Source organism: Ailuropoda melanoleuca, chromosome 6, assembly GCF_002007445.2.
Source record: "Ailuropoda melanoleuca isolate Jingjing chromosome 6, ASM200744v2, whole genome shotgun sequence".
Lineage (NCBI taxonomy): Eukaryota > Metazoa > Chordata > Mammalia > Carnivora > Ursidae > Ailuropoda > Ailuropoda melanoleuca.
Window position 1 is genome coordinate 1,061,686 of NC_048223.1, and position 18,800 is coordinate 1,080,485.

Below are 18,800 nucleotides of genomic sequence, written 5' to 3' on the forward strand. Positions count from 1 at the left end.
GAACAAGATTCTCAGGGCACATGCACATTAAAGTCTGAGAAGCACGGTCTAAAGCAGAGTCTCCTAGTTCTATTATATCCCTCCATCAGCTACAACTTAGAACCCAACCTCCATAGACATATGGTTATAAATTACATATCTGTACCACTGTATTAATGCATTTTTGGTTTTTCAAAAGTTGAACACAAACAAGAAAAGTGAAGAGGAGGATATATAGATCCACAATTATATAATTAAATTAATTAATAATAATATAATTAATATTTTATATAATTTATATAATGTATAATTTGTACAGTTAATATATAAAGCTATATATAATTTTTATAGTTATATGTATAATTTATATTGTTTTTATATAAATTTATATATTGAAATTTAATGTGAATATTATATTTGTATATTAACTAATATTAATTATCAATATTATATATAAATAATATGTTAATTAATAATTAATATATAGTTATATATTGATATATAACTATACAAAAATATAATTTAATTATATATAACTATATAAATATACAGAATATATTAATAATTTATATGTCATGTAAATTATTAATTATATAATATATTAATAAATATATTGATTATTAGTAATTATTATATTAACATATGGTTGCATATGATTAATAATTGAATTATATATAATCATGTGATTGAATTAATATCTTCTTCCTATCACCCTCTGGAAACCATGCCTACAGAGGACTAGAAAGAGAGAGGAAAAGACAACAGGCCCAGACCTCAGCTAAATGGCCTTTCTAGTCACACCAGTGACAGATCATGAAGGTCTGACTTAGAACAGTTGAAGAGGAACACACTCAACTTCTATGCCTCTTGTGATCACTTTAAATATACTTTAAATATGTAGACACACTTAAGTATTCATCAATGTAGGTATCTGTAGTTGTGAAATATTCTAGTCCAACCCAATTATTGAAAGCAAAGTCAATGTGTCATTTCCTCAGGCAAGGAAATCTCTCTAGAACTGGACTCATTCACATGAATGGATGGCTTGGTCATGTTCAACAGCTTCCTTAGGCTGACTTTAACATCCTCATGGCCTCTGAAAACATCTATGATACTTTCTATTAGGTGTTTTTTTTTTAAACATACATTATTTTAAATCTTTGTTGAATATAATAAACTGTGTTCCTCCACAGCAATTAATGGAAGAATGTTTGGAAATAACCAAGGTCTGACGTTCCATGTTGGGGATGAAGTGAATTGGTATCTGATTGGCATGGGGAGTGAATTTGACCTGCACACGGTTCACTTTCACGGCCACAGCTTTGAATATACGGTAAGAGCCTTGGACAGCTTCATTTAATTATTGCCGTGTCTTGTTAGGGCAGCATGGCAGGATAACAGGACTAGAAAGGAAATGACCCAGCCAGAACTGACGTTCAATACGTACAGTCTATAATATATCAGGTACATGTAAGTAATTATACATTTGGCTCTTTGTGTCCCATGGACATTCAGTAAATGCTTGTGAAAGCATGAAGTGCACTTCTCACTCTAATCTGGTGTTACTTGATAGGTAAATACGACTTCTATACTCATCTTGAGTTTCACCCTTTCTATCCCATCTTGTTTTTTTCAAACCCTTAGTAACATAAAAGTAAAACACTTGGAACAGTCATACATTTTGCCACATATTCTTTCTCTATTTTTCTGGACTTAATTTAAAGCAAATTGCAAACATCATGGTTCTTCACCCCTAAAAACTAAAGCCATGTGCATCCTCAGACTAAGGAGAATCTCTGCCCCACCGTGATAACATTATCACACTCCCAATGATAACTTTAATTCAATAATATAATCTGTCAGGGTGCCTGGGTGGCTCAGCTGGTTAAGTGTCTGCCTTCAGCTCAGGTCATGATCCCAGGGTCCTGGGATTGAGCCCCTCATTGGGCTCCCTGCGCTCCCGGAGAGCATGCTTCTCCCTCTCCCTCTGCCTGCTGCTCCCCCTGCTTGTGTTCTCTCTCTCTGTGTGTCAAATAAATAAATAAAATATTTTTTAAAAATTATATAATCTATCATATAATCCATCCAAATAGCCCCAGTTGTCCCCAAAATGCTCTTTATAACTTTTTTTTTTAAATCCAGGATCTAATCATTTATATATAGCATTTGGTTGTCATTGTCATGTCTCTCCTAAAAGAAGAGATTTCTTTTTTTTTCTCAATCCTTCATGACATTTCATTTTTGAAGGGTCCAGGCCAGTTGCTTTGTAGAATGTCCCATGTTCGGCCTTAGTCTGATAGTTTGCTCATGATCGGATCCACGTCAAACGTTCTTGACACGAACAGCACATAGGTGATATTACGTGCTTCCCATGCATCACACCAAGGGGTACAGGCTGACAACAGGTGCTGACATTGTCGGGGCTGTTTGATAACTTTACTGAGGTGATGCCTACTATTTCTCTCCATTTGTAACAGGATCATCTTCCCCTTGTAATTAATAAGCAATTAATAAGGGATTTTTTTAAAACATATTTTATTCTCCAACTATATTGCACCTTGTAGTTATAAAAAGAACTCATTGATGATTGTTGCCAGAATCAATTTTTCCACTGGGAGTTATAAATGGTAGCTTTCTAATTCTGTCATTCCTTCAGCGTTTGTTATAAAATAAAAATGTGGATTTAGGTGACGATTGGCTTTATGGTAACTTTTTAAGATAATTATTTTCATCTTTTTCTGTTTTCTGTATTCTTAGTCTCTTTATAGCTCTGTCTGAATTGCTTTTCCCCCACCACAGCTTCATGCTCTATACCATTGTTGTTTTACTGACCATCTTTGCCTGGCCCTTTCTCTAATTTATTACAAGAATTTTAAGTTTTATCCTTCCCCTTTTCAGTGTCCAGGTTAGTGTCTTTTATTTACTTAAGGAGCATTGTCTTTATCTCTTCATCCTAGTCCCTTTTATAAACATTAATGTACAATTGAGAACCAATTCTGTTTCATGCATTTGACACCTCATTTAGTCCAGCCACTTGGCATAATACAGTGCATCTTTGGGCTCTGATAAAAGTTTCACAGACAGCTTTCCTGGATTCTAGATGTATTATGTTCATAGCTTCTGTAATGCTCAGAGCCTATCTCAGACAAATTCAGTGAGTGTGCATGACTTATGGGCACAAGCTTTATTGGATGTGCTGCTTTCTCTTCTGTCCTTTAATGAACACATTGATTCCTTATTTGTTTTGGCTGAAACAAACTATTTGTTTTGGCTGAAAAACTTTTTTTATTATTCTAGGGAATTTTACATGACAAACTAGACAGAATAATATAACGAACTCCGTTACCCACCACCCAGGGCCCACAACCATGACCTTCCTGTTCTTCCATCTACATTCCCTGTATTTTTGAAGGAAAACCCTTGATATTAGGGTTGATATTCATAAGTGTTTACATTAGACTTTAAAAATTAGAACAAAAGAGAGAGATTTAGACTCTGGTTATAATTTTTTACAGTATGTTTGATGTTCAGTTCAGATCACTTCGTTTCAACAAATGCCTCCGACATTCCTAGAACCATGCCAAGCATTGTGCGGAGAAGAGAGGAAATCCAAAGAGTTAGCTCTCAGGGGCTCGTTCTACACAGACGATTATATTATATAATAAAGGCATCAAATTAAGTGGAATTTGTGGTAACATTTCTATAGTGTTAATTAAAGCTAACCTTGATTAAGTACTTATGTGTCAAATGCTATGCTTAGTTCTTTGCGTGGGTTTCTCATAGAGCCTTCCCAGAGATAGACACTATTTTACCACCGTTTTATAAGGAAATAAAATGAGGGATTAACAAGACAGAGAACTTTCCCATAACAATAAGGGGTAGAAGTAGGAGTTGAACCCCCAGCTCTAGAGTCCCTCACTCTTAACGGCTTCACAAAACTGCTCTTTTCAGAACAATCCTATCAAATTTAAGAAACAAAATGAGCAAAGAAAAAAAGAGATGAACAGAAAACCAGACTCTTAACCACAGGGAAGAACTGGTGGTTGCCAGAGGGGAGGTGAGTGGGAGGGTGAGTGAAATAAAGGAAAAGAAGAGTTACTCTGATCGTGAGGAGCACTGAGAAAGGTATAGAATTGTTGAATCGCTATATTGTGCCCCTGAAACTAATATAACACTGTATGTTAATTATACTTGAATTTAAAAACAAGAATAATCCTATTCCTAGTACCAGAAGCTGTCAGCTCTCGCCTCTCATCCTTAACCTCTTTCAGATGGTCACAAATAGTCTTCCCCTCCCTTGAGGGGGAAATTAATTACTCCAGGGTTAATGCAGCCTCTAGGTTTTACTCTCTGGAACTCCCGGGTACAGCAAAGCAGCCCTCTGGGGTTATTCACTTGGTCTTGGAACAGCCAGTCACCTGTTCCCTAAGGCCATGGTCTCCCTTGGTGCCAGGGCTCCAGGCACACCGTGCACATTTACTGGTGCCTTAAACATCGTCAATTCTTAGTTAAAATTGTTCAGTATTGTTCTCTACGTTTTCTGACATCTTAGAAATGAATCCATGCCACCCGTTTTGTTGTCCCTGTAGATGCAAAATTAATCTTCCTAAATGACAATGGTTCAGGCTCCAGTCTACAGCCTGTGGAAAACAGCCCTGCCTCCCTGCCTTCTACTCTCCAATATCTCCAGGGCATCTTGAGAGCCTGTTTCTAGTCACCTCCCACTCTCACTTCCTGTTTCTGCTCACCTCCCTTACCTCTCACCTACCATGACTGGTGTTTTCTCATCTCTGTGCATCTCCAGAATGGAACACACCCCCATTTCCTTTGACTCTCCTTAACCACCACAAAAACAAGGCCATTGTGGGTCAGAGACTCTTAGTGAAAGTTTGGAGGTAGATGAAGGCTTTCCCCCCACCCAGTACTACACGGTGAAAGCATTTGACAGTAGACACCCCTGTATTCAGTTATCCCTCTACCATGCGTCACCACAAAACACTGGCTCTCCGCCTTTTCCTCTCGCACTCAGGACTTCTTTCCTCACACTCTTCCTCTCTAGACTTGCTTGATATCTGTTCTCTCCTCAAATTATTCCAGATCCCATCTTGAGCTGCACTCTTCAACACACCCCCATCCTCCAAATACCTCCCATTGCATTACTCAGAGCAATTCGTCTCCTTCCTATGCTCTTCCAAGTCCGTCCTAATCCAGCCAGGCCAGGCCTGGGGCTTCATCTTTCAAAATCAAAGTAGCCTGCAGAGAAGGTAGTCTTCTGAACATCCAGTTCTCTGCTTAGGAGAGAAAATAGCCCTTAAGGCCCTCAGTCTTTGGTCCCAACCCGGGAAGGCAGATGAGCTCCTCTCCTTCCTGTAACCATGACTTTTCCTAATTAGCTACCTCTCAAGAAACGTTATCTTCACATCACTCACATCCTTAGAAATACTTCAGTTAAAACTTTTGGGATATGTAAGACCAGATGTTGTCTGAAATCTAGAGCATTCTTCTGCAGGAGATACTGACAAGGTATCTAACACCAAGAATGACACAAGATCCCTTTAGAGGGAGATGTTTCTCTGTGGCCTATCTCTGAAATGTTCTCAGACTTGCCCCTCCTCTAAAACCCTCAGTTGTACTCAGAGGAGAAGTGCAGTGGCACCTAATGCTTTCTAATTGTCATCTAACAAAGTATATTAGAATTGATAGGCTGTATAAGTGACGAATACCTTTTATAAGTTATTTAATGATGTTTTGTCTCCTTATTGAGGATACGGGACTGTATCGCTCTGACGTTTATGACCTTCCTCCTGGAGTATATCAGACTGTAAAAATGTATGCAAGAGATGTTGGGACCTGGTTGTTTCATTGCCATGTTAGTGTTCACATTGAGGGTGGAATGGAAGCCACATACACTGTAATCGAATGAAAAGGTAAGCCAAATTGATTTGAAGTAATCATATTTAAATAAATTCACTGTTTATACAAAGATATCTGATCCACTGAACATTTACATGATCCCACACACAACTCATTCACTCAAAGATTACTGTTTTGAGGGGCACCTGGGTGGCTCAGTTGGTTAAGCGTCCGACTCTTGATTTCAGCTTAGGTCATGATCTCAGATCATGAGGGGGAGCCCCACATTGGGCTCTACTTGAGATTCATTCTCCCCCGCTCCTGTTGCCCCTCCCCCACCACACTCTCTCTCATTCTCTCTCTCTCAAATAAATAAATAAATCTTAAAAAAAAAAACCCAAAGATTACTGTTTTTAGAAGACCAAGAAACTCTGGTTTTATCTTCTTTCTCAAACTTAAATAACTTTTTTTTTTTAAGATTTTATTTATTTATTTGACAGAGAGAGAGGCAGCGAGAGAGGGAACACAAGCAGGGGGAGTGGGAGAGGGAGAAGCAGGCTTTCCGCTGAGCTCGATCCCAGAACGCCCGGGATCATGATCTGAGCCAAAGGCAGACGCTTAACGACTGAGCCACCGAGGCACTCCTTAGATAACTGTTTCTGATCTGCTAAAAGATACTCTATAATTAAATGCATTATTTCTAGATTCATATAATATATGCATAAGGATTTGAATAATTTATAGAAGATGAAACACAAATGACTACTGAGCCTATAAAGATATCTAACCTTGCTAATATTCAAATCATTTAAACATTGTATTTAAACAACAGTCAGATATAGTTGTTGAGTAAGGAAGCTATTGATTTGGCAAAGATTTCTTTTTTCAAAGATAATATCAATAACACTGTGGTGAGACGGGTGCGTTACATATACTCTGGTAGAAGTATAAAGTGTTTCCACAACACTTGAAAAAACTAAATAATAATTACATATTTTTTCATATTCAAGTGACACTTTATTTCTTCTGATTCCCATCTCCCCTTTCTCCAACACATTTTACTAGAACTTTAGGATAAAAATATTATCTTTGTTTCTGAGATTTTCATCAGTTCCTTACTTAGGCTATCCGAAGTCATTACCCTTTGGTCTCTTAATATGATTGTAATATTTTGACTCAGTTACTTCTTAGAACATCATGAAACTTTCTTTTCCACAGCATAAATATCTTTCTGATATGAGTGTTGACAAGTCCATGAGCAGAGCTAAAGCTGCTGAAGAAGAAACACCAGGGATGAAGGAATCCAGGGGGCCCTGGCTGAAGATTCACGGCAATCTATCAGGAAAATGAGCTTGAAATAAATGTGGTGTTTGGGGGGTTGTTTCGTTTTGTTTTGTTGGGTTTTGTGTGTGTGTGTGTGTGTGTGTGTGTGTCAATTTTGTGTGTGAGCTGCTTCCTCTTTCTGTAAACTGTGCCTCTGGAGCAGAGTTTCTAGTGGTGTTAACAAGGCTTTCAACATATAGTGAAGGGGGTGGGCAGGTGGAACAAAGAGAGCAGATACAATCTGAAGTCTAGATCGGTTGGGAAAAAAATACACAATCCAAGACTAAACTGCACCATCACCAAGCGTCAAAAAAAAAAAAAGAAAAAGAAAAAAGAAATTCTCATAGCATGGGTGAAAATTCGAATCAGTCTTTATAATGCAAATCCATATATTATTATTAGATGGCAAGTTACAGGATGTATAAGTGCCAGTTTTCCAAAACCAAGAATAAGTACTCATGCTCTGACTTTGTCTCTAGCAATATTAACATTTGGGATGTGTTCTGCTACAAGTAACAGAAAACCCAGCTAAGGGGATTACCAATGATGTTGTCTCATATTTTTAAGTAATTTAGGAGGCTGCTAGGGTTGGTTCAGCAACTTGACGGTGCAAGGGCTGGTGTCTTTAATGTCCTTGGCCTTTCCCTCATGACTGTTGCCTCCTGGTTGCAAAATGGTTGCTGCAACTCCAGATATTGCATACACATTGAAGGCAGAGAAGAAGGAAAAAAGAGAAGCACCAACCACATATTCTCCTCTGATCAGGAAAGTAAAAGTCTTCTGAGGAGACCCAGACAACTTCTTCCTATGTTTCATTGGTCAAACCTCTATTATCTGCTATTCCTAACTGCAAGGAAGGCTAGGAAAGAGTTTTTGTAGCCTTTGGAGAAGAAATAACAGGAAGAGGGGAATACAAATGTTTTGTGGGTTGGCTAACAAACAGCTTATGACTTTGACAATAAGTAAGAATATTTGAAATCAGAAATTAAATAAAAGTGTTCAACATGAGAGTTGAAACCAAAGCCAGACTTTTCATTCCTTTTACTTTTTCCTTTTCAATATTTTGTCGTGCTTTGACATCTTTGGGGACCTTGCTAGCTGGGAAAAGACTGCCTCCCCCCCCGCCCCCGCCCGCGCCCCCGACCTAGTTAATTCCTAGAGATAGTGAACAGCTTGCCAGTGAGCCAGACTTTCATATGCAAACCAACTGATCCCTGAATCCATACACCCAACCACCTTGTTTATGTAATTCTGGAGCCAAGTACCAAACAACTAGAGACTGTTCTTATGCCCCAAAGCCCACTGAGTATTCAAACTAGCCAATCAGAAGCTATTTACTCTGCCCTGCCTTGTCTTTCCTACACACACCCCAACAAAGGCTGTGGCCTGTGCCTCCCCTAGTATCGGCTTCTGCCTCCTGAACAGCTCTGGCCCTGCGTGACATGGGTGCTTCTTGTGTCTAGGGGAATTTGGAACTTTTCTTTCAATTGGCCTCTTTGTGTCATCACGGAGTCATCTTTTATAAATTAAGACACAGGCACAAATCAAAGTGTTAAGAGCTATACAGAATGTATTGCACCACATGGAATAGAAGCAAGAAGGAATGAGGTTAAACATAACAAGAGAGGAAGATGTTTCAAAAACATTGCAAATTGGGGGCGCCTGGGGGGCTCAGTCAGTTAGTGGTTAAACATCTGCCTTCTGCTCAGGTCGTGATCCCAGGGTCCTGGGATTAGGCCCCCAGACAGGCTCCCTGCCCAGGTGGGGATTCTGCTTCTCCCTCTGCCCCACCCCCCACCACCCCACTCACACACTCTCTCTTTCAAACAAATAAATAAATAAATAAAATCTTTTTTTTTTAAAGTCACACATTGAAGTTGTATGTAATCAAACCTTGTGAATAAGTTATTCTTTAACCTTTTATAAAATAATTCTACTATTTTGGTTCCCTTTCATTGCTAATGAATCACATGCTTTGATTTCTGCATTGTTCACAGCATAAGAAAACAAGAATGGAGTAATTGGAATCCTCATGCCATTAAAAAACAAATCTCCTTCTCCGTTGTAATGCAGACCTTAACACCATCAAGGCTTTTGCTAGATGAGAGTCTAGGCTTTTCTCCTCCCCTGCCTGTGACAGCTCTACCTGCCAGTGTGTGCTGAACAGAGCCTTGACCCATTAATCGGCAGCCAAAGGGGATGGAGCAACCAAAGACCGATCTGTGTGATCACTCCCTACTGCTCACTCCCTAGTGAGCAGGAAAGAAGAGGATCAGCTAGGGTTGTACTATACTAGTTCCAGGGCACTCATTATCAGAGTTCTGTGTGTAACCACACTGATAACATTCCAGAGTTGCACAATTTCCTGTGAAAAAGATAGCATCGTGCTGGTCTGACTGGTCATGTACAGGATGACCTGTGATTTCATACTGTTTTCTGCTGTCACAAACTGAAAGACTGTCCTTGGCGGTTTGTTTCTCAGTAATTCCGATATATTATATTAAAAGCCAGTTTTCATGGATCAACCACAAAGAAACTAGAGGGTATAAGCAGGAATAGTGGAGGTAAGGAGATATTGAATCTTGCCAGACAGAAGTAAAACTAAAGCTTCCTTGATTTTAGCCATTATCAGCCCCAGGATCTCTTTTTTTAATCTTTTTTTTTTTTTGAGAGATTTTATTTATTTGAAAGAGAGAGTGAGAGAGCACGAATTGGGAAGGGAGGGGCAGAGAGAGAAGCAGGCTCCCTGCTGAGCGGGGACCCTCCCCGCTACATGGGACTCCATCCCAGGACCCTGAGACCATCACCTGAGCCAAAGGCAGATGCTTCACCGACTGAGCCACCCAGGTGCCCCCAGCCCCAGGATCTTAACTGTTAAATGCAGATAAGACTCACCCAATCCAGAAATCTTTAAGACAACAAAAAAAGAAATTGTGGAAAATTATTAAAACTTGTGCTATGTGACTCTACTCCGGTTACTAAACAGTTAACTTGGAGCGCAGTAATTATTTATAACAAACTATAAATGTGTGCCCCAGGGTTCTGAGGTAAGAACATTCTGACACACGCAGTTAAGTGGACGAGCTACTTGGTCCCATCCAGGTTCCTCTCTTCTTTTCTTGCAACGCTCTAAGCCTGCTGAGCCTCTCCTGGTGGGCCCCCTGCTCTTCTTGGCTCACCCCAGTTTATGCTGCTGTGACATTTCTTGAGCACAGATGTTCTCAGTTGCAACATTATTCAAAGTTCACTTTTGAGGTCCACCCCTAGAGTCCCTGTAAGGGGGTTTCCAGTAAATGACCCTGTCAATGGCTGGTTGTTTATTAGCCCACAATGGCCTCTTTTTATTTAGACAGTACTGAGGTTCAGAGCATTTTCCCTACTTCCCGCCATTCAGCAGCCATATGCCTTTTAATGGGAAGGGTAACTGTCACAAAACAGGACAGAAATATGGACTTCAAGACCCTTCCTGCATTGCAACATGAAATATTTACTCCCACTGGGCAGGGGTGTTACTATTTAACCATCTCATTTCGCCCCCATATAGGGGATGCGATCAGTATACATTCTGAAGCCCTCAGTAACTACCTGAGCGGTTTTTGTTCGTTTGGGGGTGTTTTTTGGTGGGAATGGGGTAGACTAGCTGAAAGAAGTGACAGGATTGTTGCTGTGATCTGACATTGTCCTCACATCCCTCAGGGCTGAGTTTGAGCATGGAGTAGAGAATGAGAAAGAAGGAAATGCCAGGAAAGCTGCTGGCTCCTGTAGCGGCTTTGTGCCACTCTCCCTTTGGGAGAATGAACGGCTAAACGATGTCCCCTCCGAGTAGACCACTTGGAAATAGGGGCCCCTCTAGGGCTCCAATATTGAAAAGGAGCAGCATCTTGCAAGACACAGATTTTGGCCAGCGGTCGTCTCAGTGGGCATGAGGGCACATTAGCTAAAGGGGCTCTAGAAGGAGGTCTTGGGACATCCTGGGCAATGTGACTCAGTTTTCTGTATCAGGGCAATTAGTTAAGAATATCATGACTCGGTGAGAGAAGCATCTCTACTACGTGCCTTAACGTGTTGGGTCAATTCAATTACCACCTGGACAACAGTCTGTTTGGACTGAGATTTTACAGGTGAGGAAACAGAGGCCAGGGTTAAGCATCTTGCCTGATGTGACATAGTCCCATCGGGTTTTCATCTTCATCCTGCTGTCTTCCCTGGCATTCATTATTGTCCTTCTCAGATTTGTTTTTCTTCCTACCACTTGCTGCTAATAGGGGCTCTCTCACCTTTCATTTGTACGTTGTCAGTCTCTCGCAATTAGAATGCAGGCTGGTGGAGGTAGGGATTCACGTCTGCTGTAGCCCCCGCGCTTAGAACAGGACCTGCGCACAGCAAGCTCTTCGGCAGCACTTACTAAACCGATGAATTGTACAAACATCAGGGTCCTTTCTCCTATACCAGTCTATTTCTATAAACAGCTTAAGGGCAAATAATAATGCATTGAAGGATTCTAGGGGGAAAGGTCACGTTAACACAAAATGTGTAGTGTTAACAACCAGGATTTTCTGTTAATAAACTTCTGTTTACTTCTGATAATAAACTTCTGTTTACTAAGATCAACCTTTGCCTTTGCAAACAGATGTACTTATGTCTGATTTCTTTGATGATAAAGCAGAGTTATCAACCCCTGGTACGCTCTGTTAGTTATTTGCATATAGCAATCAGAATAATATGGTAAACTTTCTATGCAGATGTGTGCAGAGCATGCAAAATAGATACATCCTTCAAAATAAGATTCTTATTGTGGGGTACTTAAATTTGGCGTGCTAAATATCATGTTCTGTATCGTCAAGTTGCAACTAAGTATTGTAAGCCGTTTCAAAAGTAAAGAGTGATATGTTTTAAGCCACTTTGCATAATTTCCTCCTGATTTATTAAGAGTTCATTGCATGCAGGGCATTATACTGTGGCTTATTGTTTGAGCGACAAAGGGAGCATTTAGAGATGATTCTTGCCCTCCTGGAATTTACACAATAAACCAGAGAAAGCAGAGTTATGCACACTCTAGTGGCTCCAACAATAACTGTTGACTTTTTATTTGTAATCAGAGAAGCCTGGCAACAGGAAACTTTTCTTTCTGGGTTTACGAGAACTGAGCTGAGGTAGAAAGCGTTATTTGCTTTGACGAAACAATTTACTTTTGTGCAATGTTAAGTTGTGTCAATCAAGCAAATAAAGGAAGAAAGTATAAAATTGCCTGCTTCTGATTTCACTTCATTGCTTCTAAGGCTCCAAGAGGAAAAAAAATGAAGATTTTGTGGCTGGGTATTTTTCTAGTTTTATATAGCAACTCAGCCTGGGCGAAAGAGAAGCATTATTACATCGGAATTATTGAAACAACTTGGGACTATGCCTCTGACAACGAGAAGAAACTTATCTCAGTCGACACGTAAGTCACTATTTTCATTGTTTACAGACCAAATTTATAAATTATCAGTTAAAAAATAAAGACAATATGATAAAATATTTTATTAGTTTGCTATATATAGAAACTGCAAAATGTGGACTGGAAATCCAGGAGAGTTTTATAAATCTCCTCTAAATTCCTGGGCATTTTTTGGTGAGGGGGAAAGGCTACCCTACTCCTTTCCCTTCTGTCCTGGGGGGTCTGCAGGCACTCCCTATTACCTCCCCTGATTATTATTTTGTCTCTCATCAGGGTTCTATCTTCTGGTCTGTTTATGCAGAAGGTCCTTAAGTTAAATAATGACAGTGTAAAACGTTATGTTTATCATACCATTTATTGATTACTAGTAGGTAAGAATAAAATGTTTTTTAATCCTTTAAAACATCATTTATAGAAATCAAACACAATTTTAACAAACATGACTGCCCCCAGTACTTGTTGGATGACTCCACACAGTTAATTCAGTTTGTCTCTCTCAGTTTCAGCTTGCTAATCTGTAAAATGGAGATAAAGAATGCCTAAAGGGGTTCTTTGAAGAGTGGGCGCATGTAAAGCTCTTAGTACAGTGCTTGGTCCATCACACATGTACAAAAAATATGAAATATCTATTGTGATGGTCCCCCAAAAAACTCTGTGTAGCTTAAATGTTTTCATGTTTTAGGTGAAAGCCCCCTTATTTCAAGCAATAGTCACCATACAGAAAAGCAAGAGTATAGTTCTCCTTGACATTTTTATAGTGGAAGTTTATACGGAGGTCATCATTTTTAATAATGCTAATTAAATATTTATCATCACACCCAATACTCACTACTTTTAAAAATGTATTTTAATGGTGATAAAGCACAAATGAACTCAATGACCATCAGCTGCTAAGATTATATCTTTAAGCAGGTATGCCAATTTTTATAACCGTTGATTCTGCTGACAGGTATTTACTATTCTTGTTCATTTTATATATGTTTGAAATTTTTCACAGTAAAAAATAAATGCATAGCTGATAATAATATCCAATTGTTAAGTTATTGATTTAGTAATATACAGTAAGAAAAGTTTCTGACCTAAAAGTAACTGATTGTAAACAAAACTAATACATCTTGCAATAATTTTTTTAAAAGCTGGTTTTGAGGTTGTATTCTCTTCTTAGGAATATGACCTATTTTCATGACTTCACCAAACTATTTTTTGTGAATGCTATATTTTCTGATTAAATACAATGTAAATTATATATGGTTTCTATAGGGAAAAAATACATTTTTTAAAAAAGTACTGCTGTACTCCATGCCCCCATCTGCCATTCTTCTGCTATTATTCATGATCCAAAACCAAATCAGCTTTACTGGACATAAACTAAGTGCAAGACATTGACCCAAGCATGCTTCAATAAAGAAGTCTGTAATGCCAGAAGTGAGAGAAGAGAGAGGGAGTTTATTAAGGATGTCCAGGGAGGGAGACTGGGGGACAGAGAATACCTTTAGTTTTAAATACTCTTGTGTCTTGTCTGTGCTTAGGGAGTTTGCACAACATTGGTTTGACAATCCGTGGCTTCAACAACAGCCTAGAGCCATGTGAGCTCTAAATGGCACTGCTCCCTCTGCCTGTGATCTTTCTTAAAATATATCTGAACTGTGACTATTAAATAGAGCTTTAGCGATTTCGCTCATATTATACTAAACTTTTTGTAAAGATGAGTTTAGGTAACTTGTTTCTCTCTTCTCTGACTCTGATTACCAGCATGTCCAGCAGTCTTAGTTTGTTCAGGCCGCTATGGCAAAATATCACAGACTGGGTAGCTTATTAACAACAGAAATTTATTTTTCAGTTTTAGAGGCTGAGAAGTTCAAAGGCAAGGTGCCAGCATGGCCGCATTCTAGTAAGATCTCTCTTCCTGGTTCATAGCATTTTCACTGCATCCTCACATGGTGGAAGAAGCTACGAATCTCTCTGGAGCCTCTTTCATAAGGCACTAATCCCATTTATGAGGGCTTCATTCTCATGACCTAGGCACATCCCAAAGGCCCCATCTCCTTATCCAGCACACTGGAGGTGGCCCTAAACCTCCAGAACCCATACATACGATGAGCTATCACTCTCATGGTCTGTATTATATTCAATGGCACAGTTGACTTTAAAATAGGGTGATGACCCAGCAGAGGAAACAGTCAACAAAACTAAAAGGCAACCTAAGGAATGGGAGAAGATATTTGTAAATGTCTTTTCAGATAAAGGGCTAGTATCCAAAATCTACAAAGAACTTATCAAACTCAACACCCAAAACACAAAAAAATTCAGTCAAGAAATGGGCAGAAGACATAAATAGACATTTCTTCAAAGAAGACATACAAATGGCCAAAAGACACATGAAAAAATGCACAACATCACTCAGCATCAGGGAAATACAAATCAAAACCACAATGAGATATCACCTCACACCAGGCAGAATGGCTGAAATTAACAACTCAGGAAACAACAGATGTTGGCAAGGATGGGGAGAAAGGGGAACCCTATTATACTGTTAGTGGGAATGCAAGCTGGTACAGCCATTCAGGAAAACAGTATGGAGGTTCCTCAAGTGACCCTACCCTATGACCCAGCAATTGCCCTACTAGGTATATATCCAAAGGATACAAACATAGTGATTCAAAGGGGGCACATGCACCCCAATGTTTATAGCAGCAATATCCACAATAGCCAAAATATGGAAAGAGCCCGGAAGACTATTGACAGATGAATGAATATTACTTAGCCATCAAAAAGAATGAAATCTTGCCATTTGCAAGATGGAGCAAGAGGGTATTACACTAAGGGAAATAAGCCAGTCAGAGAAAGACAAATACCATATGATTTCATTCATATGTGGAGTTTAAGAAACAAAACAGACGAACATAGGGGAAGGGAAGGAAAAATAAAATAAGATGAAAATAGAGAGGGAGGCAAACCATAAGAGACTCTTAACTCTAGGAAGCAAACTGAGAGTTGCTGGAGGGGAGGTAGGTGGGGGTAAGGGGTAACTGGGCAGCGGGCATTAAGAAGCACACTCGATGTAATGAACAGTGGGTGGTGTATGCAACTGATGAATCACTCAATTCTACCCCTGAAACTAATAATACAGTATATGTAAACAACATTGAATTTAAATAAAGAATTTAAATTAATTAATTAAAATAAAAATAAAATGGGGTGATGATCTGGGAGTGCCTAATCTAAACCAGAGAATTCCTAGTGGAAGAAGAGGAAGAAGAGATTTGAGGTGATTCAACAAACTACTGCTGACTTGCATTTGGAAGAGACCGCTTGAGAAGGAATACGGGTGGTCGTGAGGAGCTGGGTAAGGTCCTCAGCTTCCAGCCAGCCAGGAAGTGCGGATGTCGATCCTACAACCACAGTGAGCTGAATTCTGCCGATAACCTGAATGAGTTTGGAAGTGGATTTCTCCAGCGCCTCCAGACAAGTGCTCAGCCCAGCCAGCACCTTGATGTCAGCCCTGTGATAACCTGAGCAGCGAAGCCAGTCACGCTGTGACAGACTTCCGACCCCCAGAGCTGTGAAATAATCAGTTGGTGTTGTTTGAAGCTGCTGTGTGATAATTTGTTATTTGGCAATAGAAAACTAATGTTCTGTGTCTCAGCTGATGAAGCCAAGAACCCAGAAACTTTTCCATATATTACCTACATTTCAGTAACCATGTCTAAACATAAACCAAGACCACTCAAGTGCATTCTGAATTTATGGAAGGATGTAGCATTATCATCATCTCACTAAGGCAGTATAAAAAAATTTTTTTTAATTCCACTACCATTAAAAACTCACTTCCGAGTGTGACTCTACCAGAAATTATAAGGGTTGACTATAGGATTCTAGAAGTTGGGGGGATAAAAAAAGAGGGATGTGATTACTGAGAGGGAGACAGTATCTATTATAATGAGTAGAAAGAGCATGTTAACAATTGTCAACAGGAAGAACTACAATTAATATGAATTATCTGGTTCAAAGATCAACTATAATGGATTCTTTTGACTGAATATCTGACTGGCAAACTTCCTGCAAGTTTCCAGTAACTAACCCTTGTCCCCAAGATGTGCTCTTGAAATTAGATAGACATCTTCTAATGATCCTATGATGTTCCTTTGGAGACAGAACATAATCAAATAGACCTCCCTCAGAATATCACATGATATGAAATATTTCCCAGTTTGGTTAAGTTAATTTTATTAAAAAAGAAAAAAGATGGGAAACATATTTTGCATATTGCTGTGTATGTAAGAAGAATTCCAAATGTTAAAAACCCAGAATATGTTATAACTTCAGGTCAATTATTTCAAAAGCAGTTTTTGCCTCCCCCAAATCTCTGTGTACAAAGAGTGAATCCTGAGGCTTAGGCAATGCTCCTCTGGTATGAGGAGGTGATTGACACAGGGGAACTTTTGAGCAACAAAGGCATTCCAACGAAATCCACTGCATTTTATTGAAATGGGATGTTACATATTCTCAAGTGTTTCAGAGTCACATTCAGAAAATATATATACACAGTATATTTGAGTGAAGCCTTAAGAATTTGAGGCATGTAAAATGTGTATCGAGAGGGCGTTTTCCGGGGTGCCTGGGTGGCTCCATCATTAAGCGTCTGCCTTCGGCTCAGGTCATGATCCCAGCGTTCTGGGATCGAGCCCTGCGTGGGGCTCTCTGCTCAGCGGGAAGCCTGCTTCTCCCTCTCCCACTCCCCCTGCTTGTGTTCCCTCTCTCGCTGCCTCTCTCTCTGTCAAATAAACTCTGTCAAATAAATAAATAAAATCTTAAAAAAAAAAAGAGGGCATTTTCGAACACGGATTAGAATCTCAATTTAAAGATCACCGGGACCAATCTCCTCCCACTAGGAGACACTGGAGAACATTTCCCCTCAGACTTGGATGGGCCTGTGTAAGACTGAGTGCGCCAGGGTCTGCTGGGGCGACCAGAGAGGAACTCCATCTTTGTACTGTGAGCCTGCCTCACGTTGTGCTCTCATGAACACATGCAGTCCCATCTGGATGAATTTGCTTTTAATCTCAATGGCCTTCAGTGCCTCAGAATTTTGCTGTTGTTCAAACATCTACTTACTAGGACTCCTGTTCATGTAAACGCTGCAGTGTTAGAGGAAGAATTCACCCCCTGTCCTGCTGTTTTCCCATGCATTTTGATGTCCTTGAAGTCCCTCTGAGTTTTTCTGAATTCGTTTTTCTATTTTATTCTAATGAAATGGAAACTCCAACACACAATTAGAAAATGAAAACAATTAGGAGAAATGAAGCAAAAGATGTCACTTCTTTGTTTTCTAACTTCCAGCTTGGCCCCCTTCCCATCAACGGGGTTCATTTCTCAGTGAACAATTTGAGAAGCCTGGGGTTCACGCAATCCAGGGAAGATGGCGTCCTTGGTTCATGGTGACAACGATAAGATACTCCTGGTCAATCCAGGGCATGGTGCTCTGCTATTTTCGGCACCCACTGCTGCTGCCCACGCTCGGCCACCAAAACCACAGCTGAACAGCTGTTGCTCATTGGCTCCAGCACTCAGATTTAATCTGATGTCCTCATGCAGCTGTACCCACAGAGGTCTGGCCACTGCCAGGGTATGGTCTGGAAACAGAACCTGCCACCTTTCTGTCTCACTGCCCACTGCCACTGGGATGAGGCAGCTCTCTTCCCCTTCACTTCAGAGTCTCCCGTATTCAGGTTGCCCGTGGCCCAGAGCTGCCCGCCCGCAGCAGGACACACCGGGGTGTTTGTTAGTAACTATGAATGCCTGAGCCCCAGCCCAGATGCGCACCATTGGAATCAACGGGGCTGGCACTCAGGGGCTTGCATTTCATCAAGGCCTGCAGTGGATTCCCAGGCACACTAAAACTCAGGCAATATTAGGCTGCAACCCTAGATTTTTTGAACAGCGAGGCCTTTAAACTCTGCAACAACATTAGTCCAGAGCTCCCAGACAAGCCCTCCTCTTGTTTTGAAAAAAGAAGGAAAAGTCTCTCTCACTCTTTCCGATGAGCTTACAGCTGAGGAAATGATGAAGTTTATTCTCCAGTCAGATCTTCTGGCTCCACGGAGATTGAGAAGAAACCGTAAGGCATCAAAGTCACTGTGGTGAAAGGTTGGCAAAACACACACACACACACACACACACTCACATGAAGAAACGCAAACCTCAGATC

General features: G+C 40.0%; 2 protein-coding genes across 2 annotated transcripts in view; both read left to right on the forward strand.

Annotated features, from left to right (window-relative positions):
- Positions 1-7,184, forward strand: part of LOC100473729 (ceruloplasmin) — a 29,738-nt gene extending 22,554 nt beyond the window's left edge. Inside the window, exons 17-19 of the mRNA XM_002927043.4 lie at positions 1,173-1,312; positions 5,744-5,906; positions 7,051-7,184. Coding sequence (XP_002927089.2) covers positions 1,173-1,312; positions 5,744-5,902 — 299 coding nt within the window. The 3' untranslated portion in view covers positions 5,903-5,906; positions 7,051-7,184. The remainder of the gene's footprint in view (positions 1-1,172; positions 1,313-5,743; positions 5,907-7,050) is intronic.
- A 4,999-nt stretch (positions 7,185-12,183) lies between these two features.
- The window catches only part of LOC100472453 (ceruloplasmin), a 61,250-nt gene continuing 54,633 nt past the window's right edge, over positions 12,184-18,800 (forward strand). Inside the window, exon 1 of the mRNA XM_034661847.1 lies at positions 12,184-12,595. Within this exon, the coding sequence (XP_034517738.1) occupies positions 12,453-12,595 (143 nt within the window). The 5' untranslated portion in view covers positions 12,184-12,452. The remainder of the gene's footprint in view (positions 12,596-18,800) is intronic.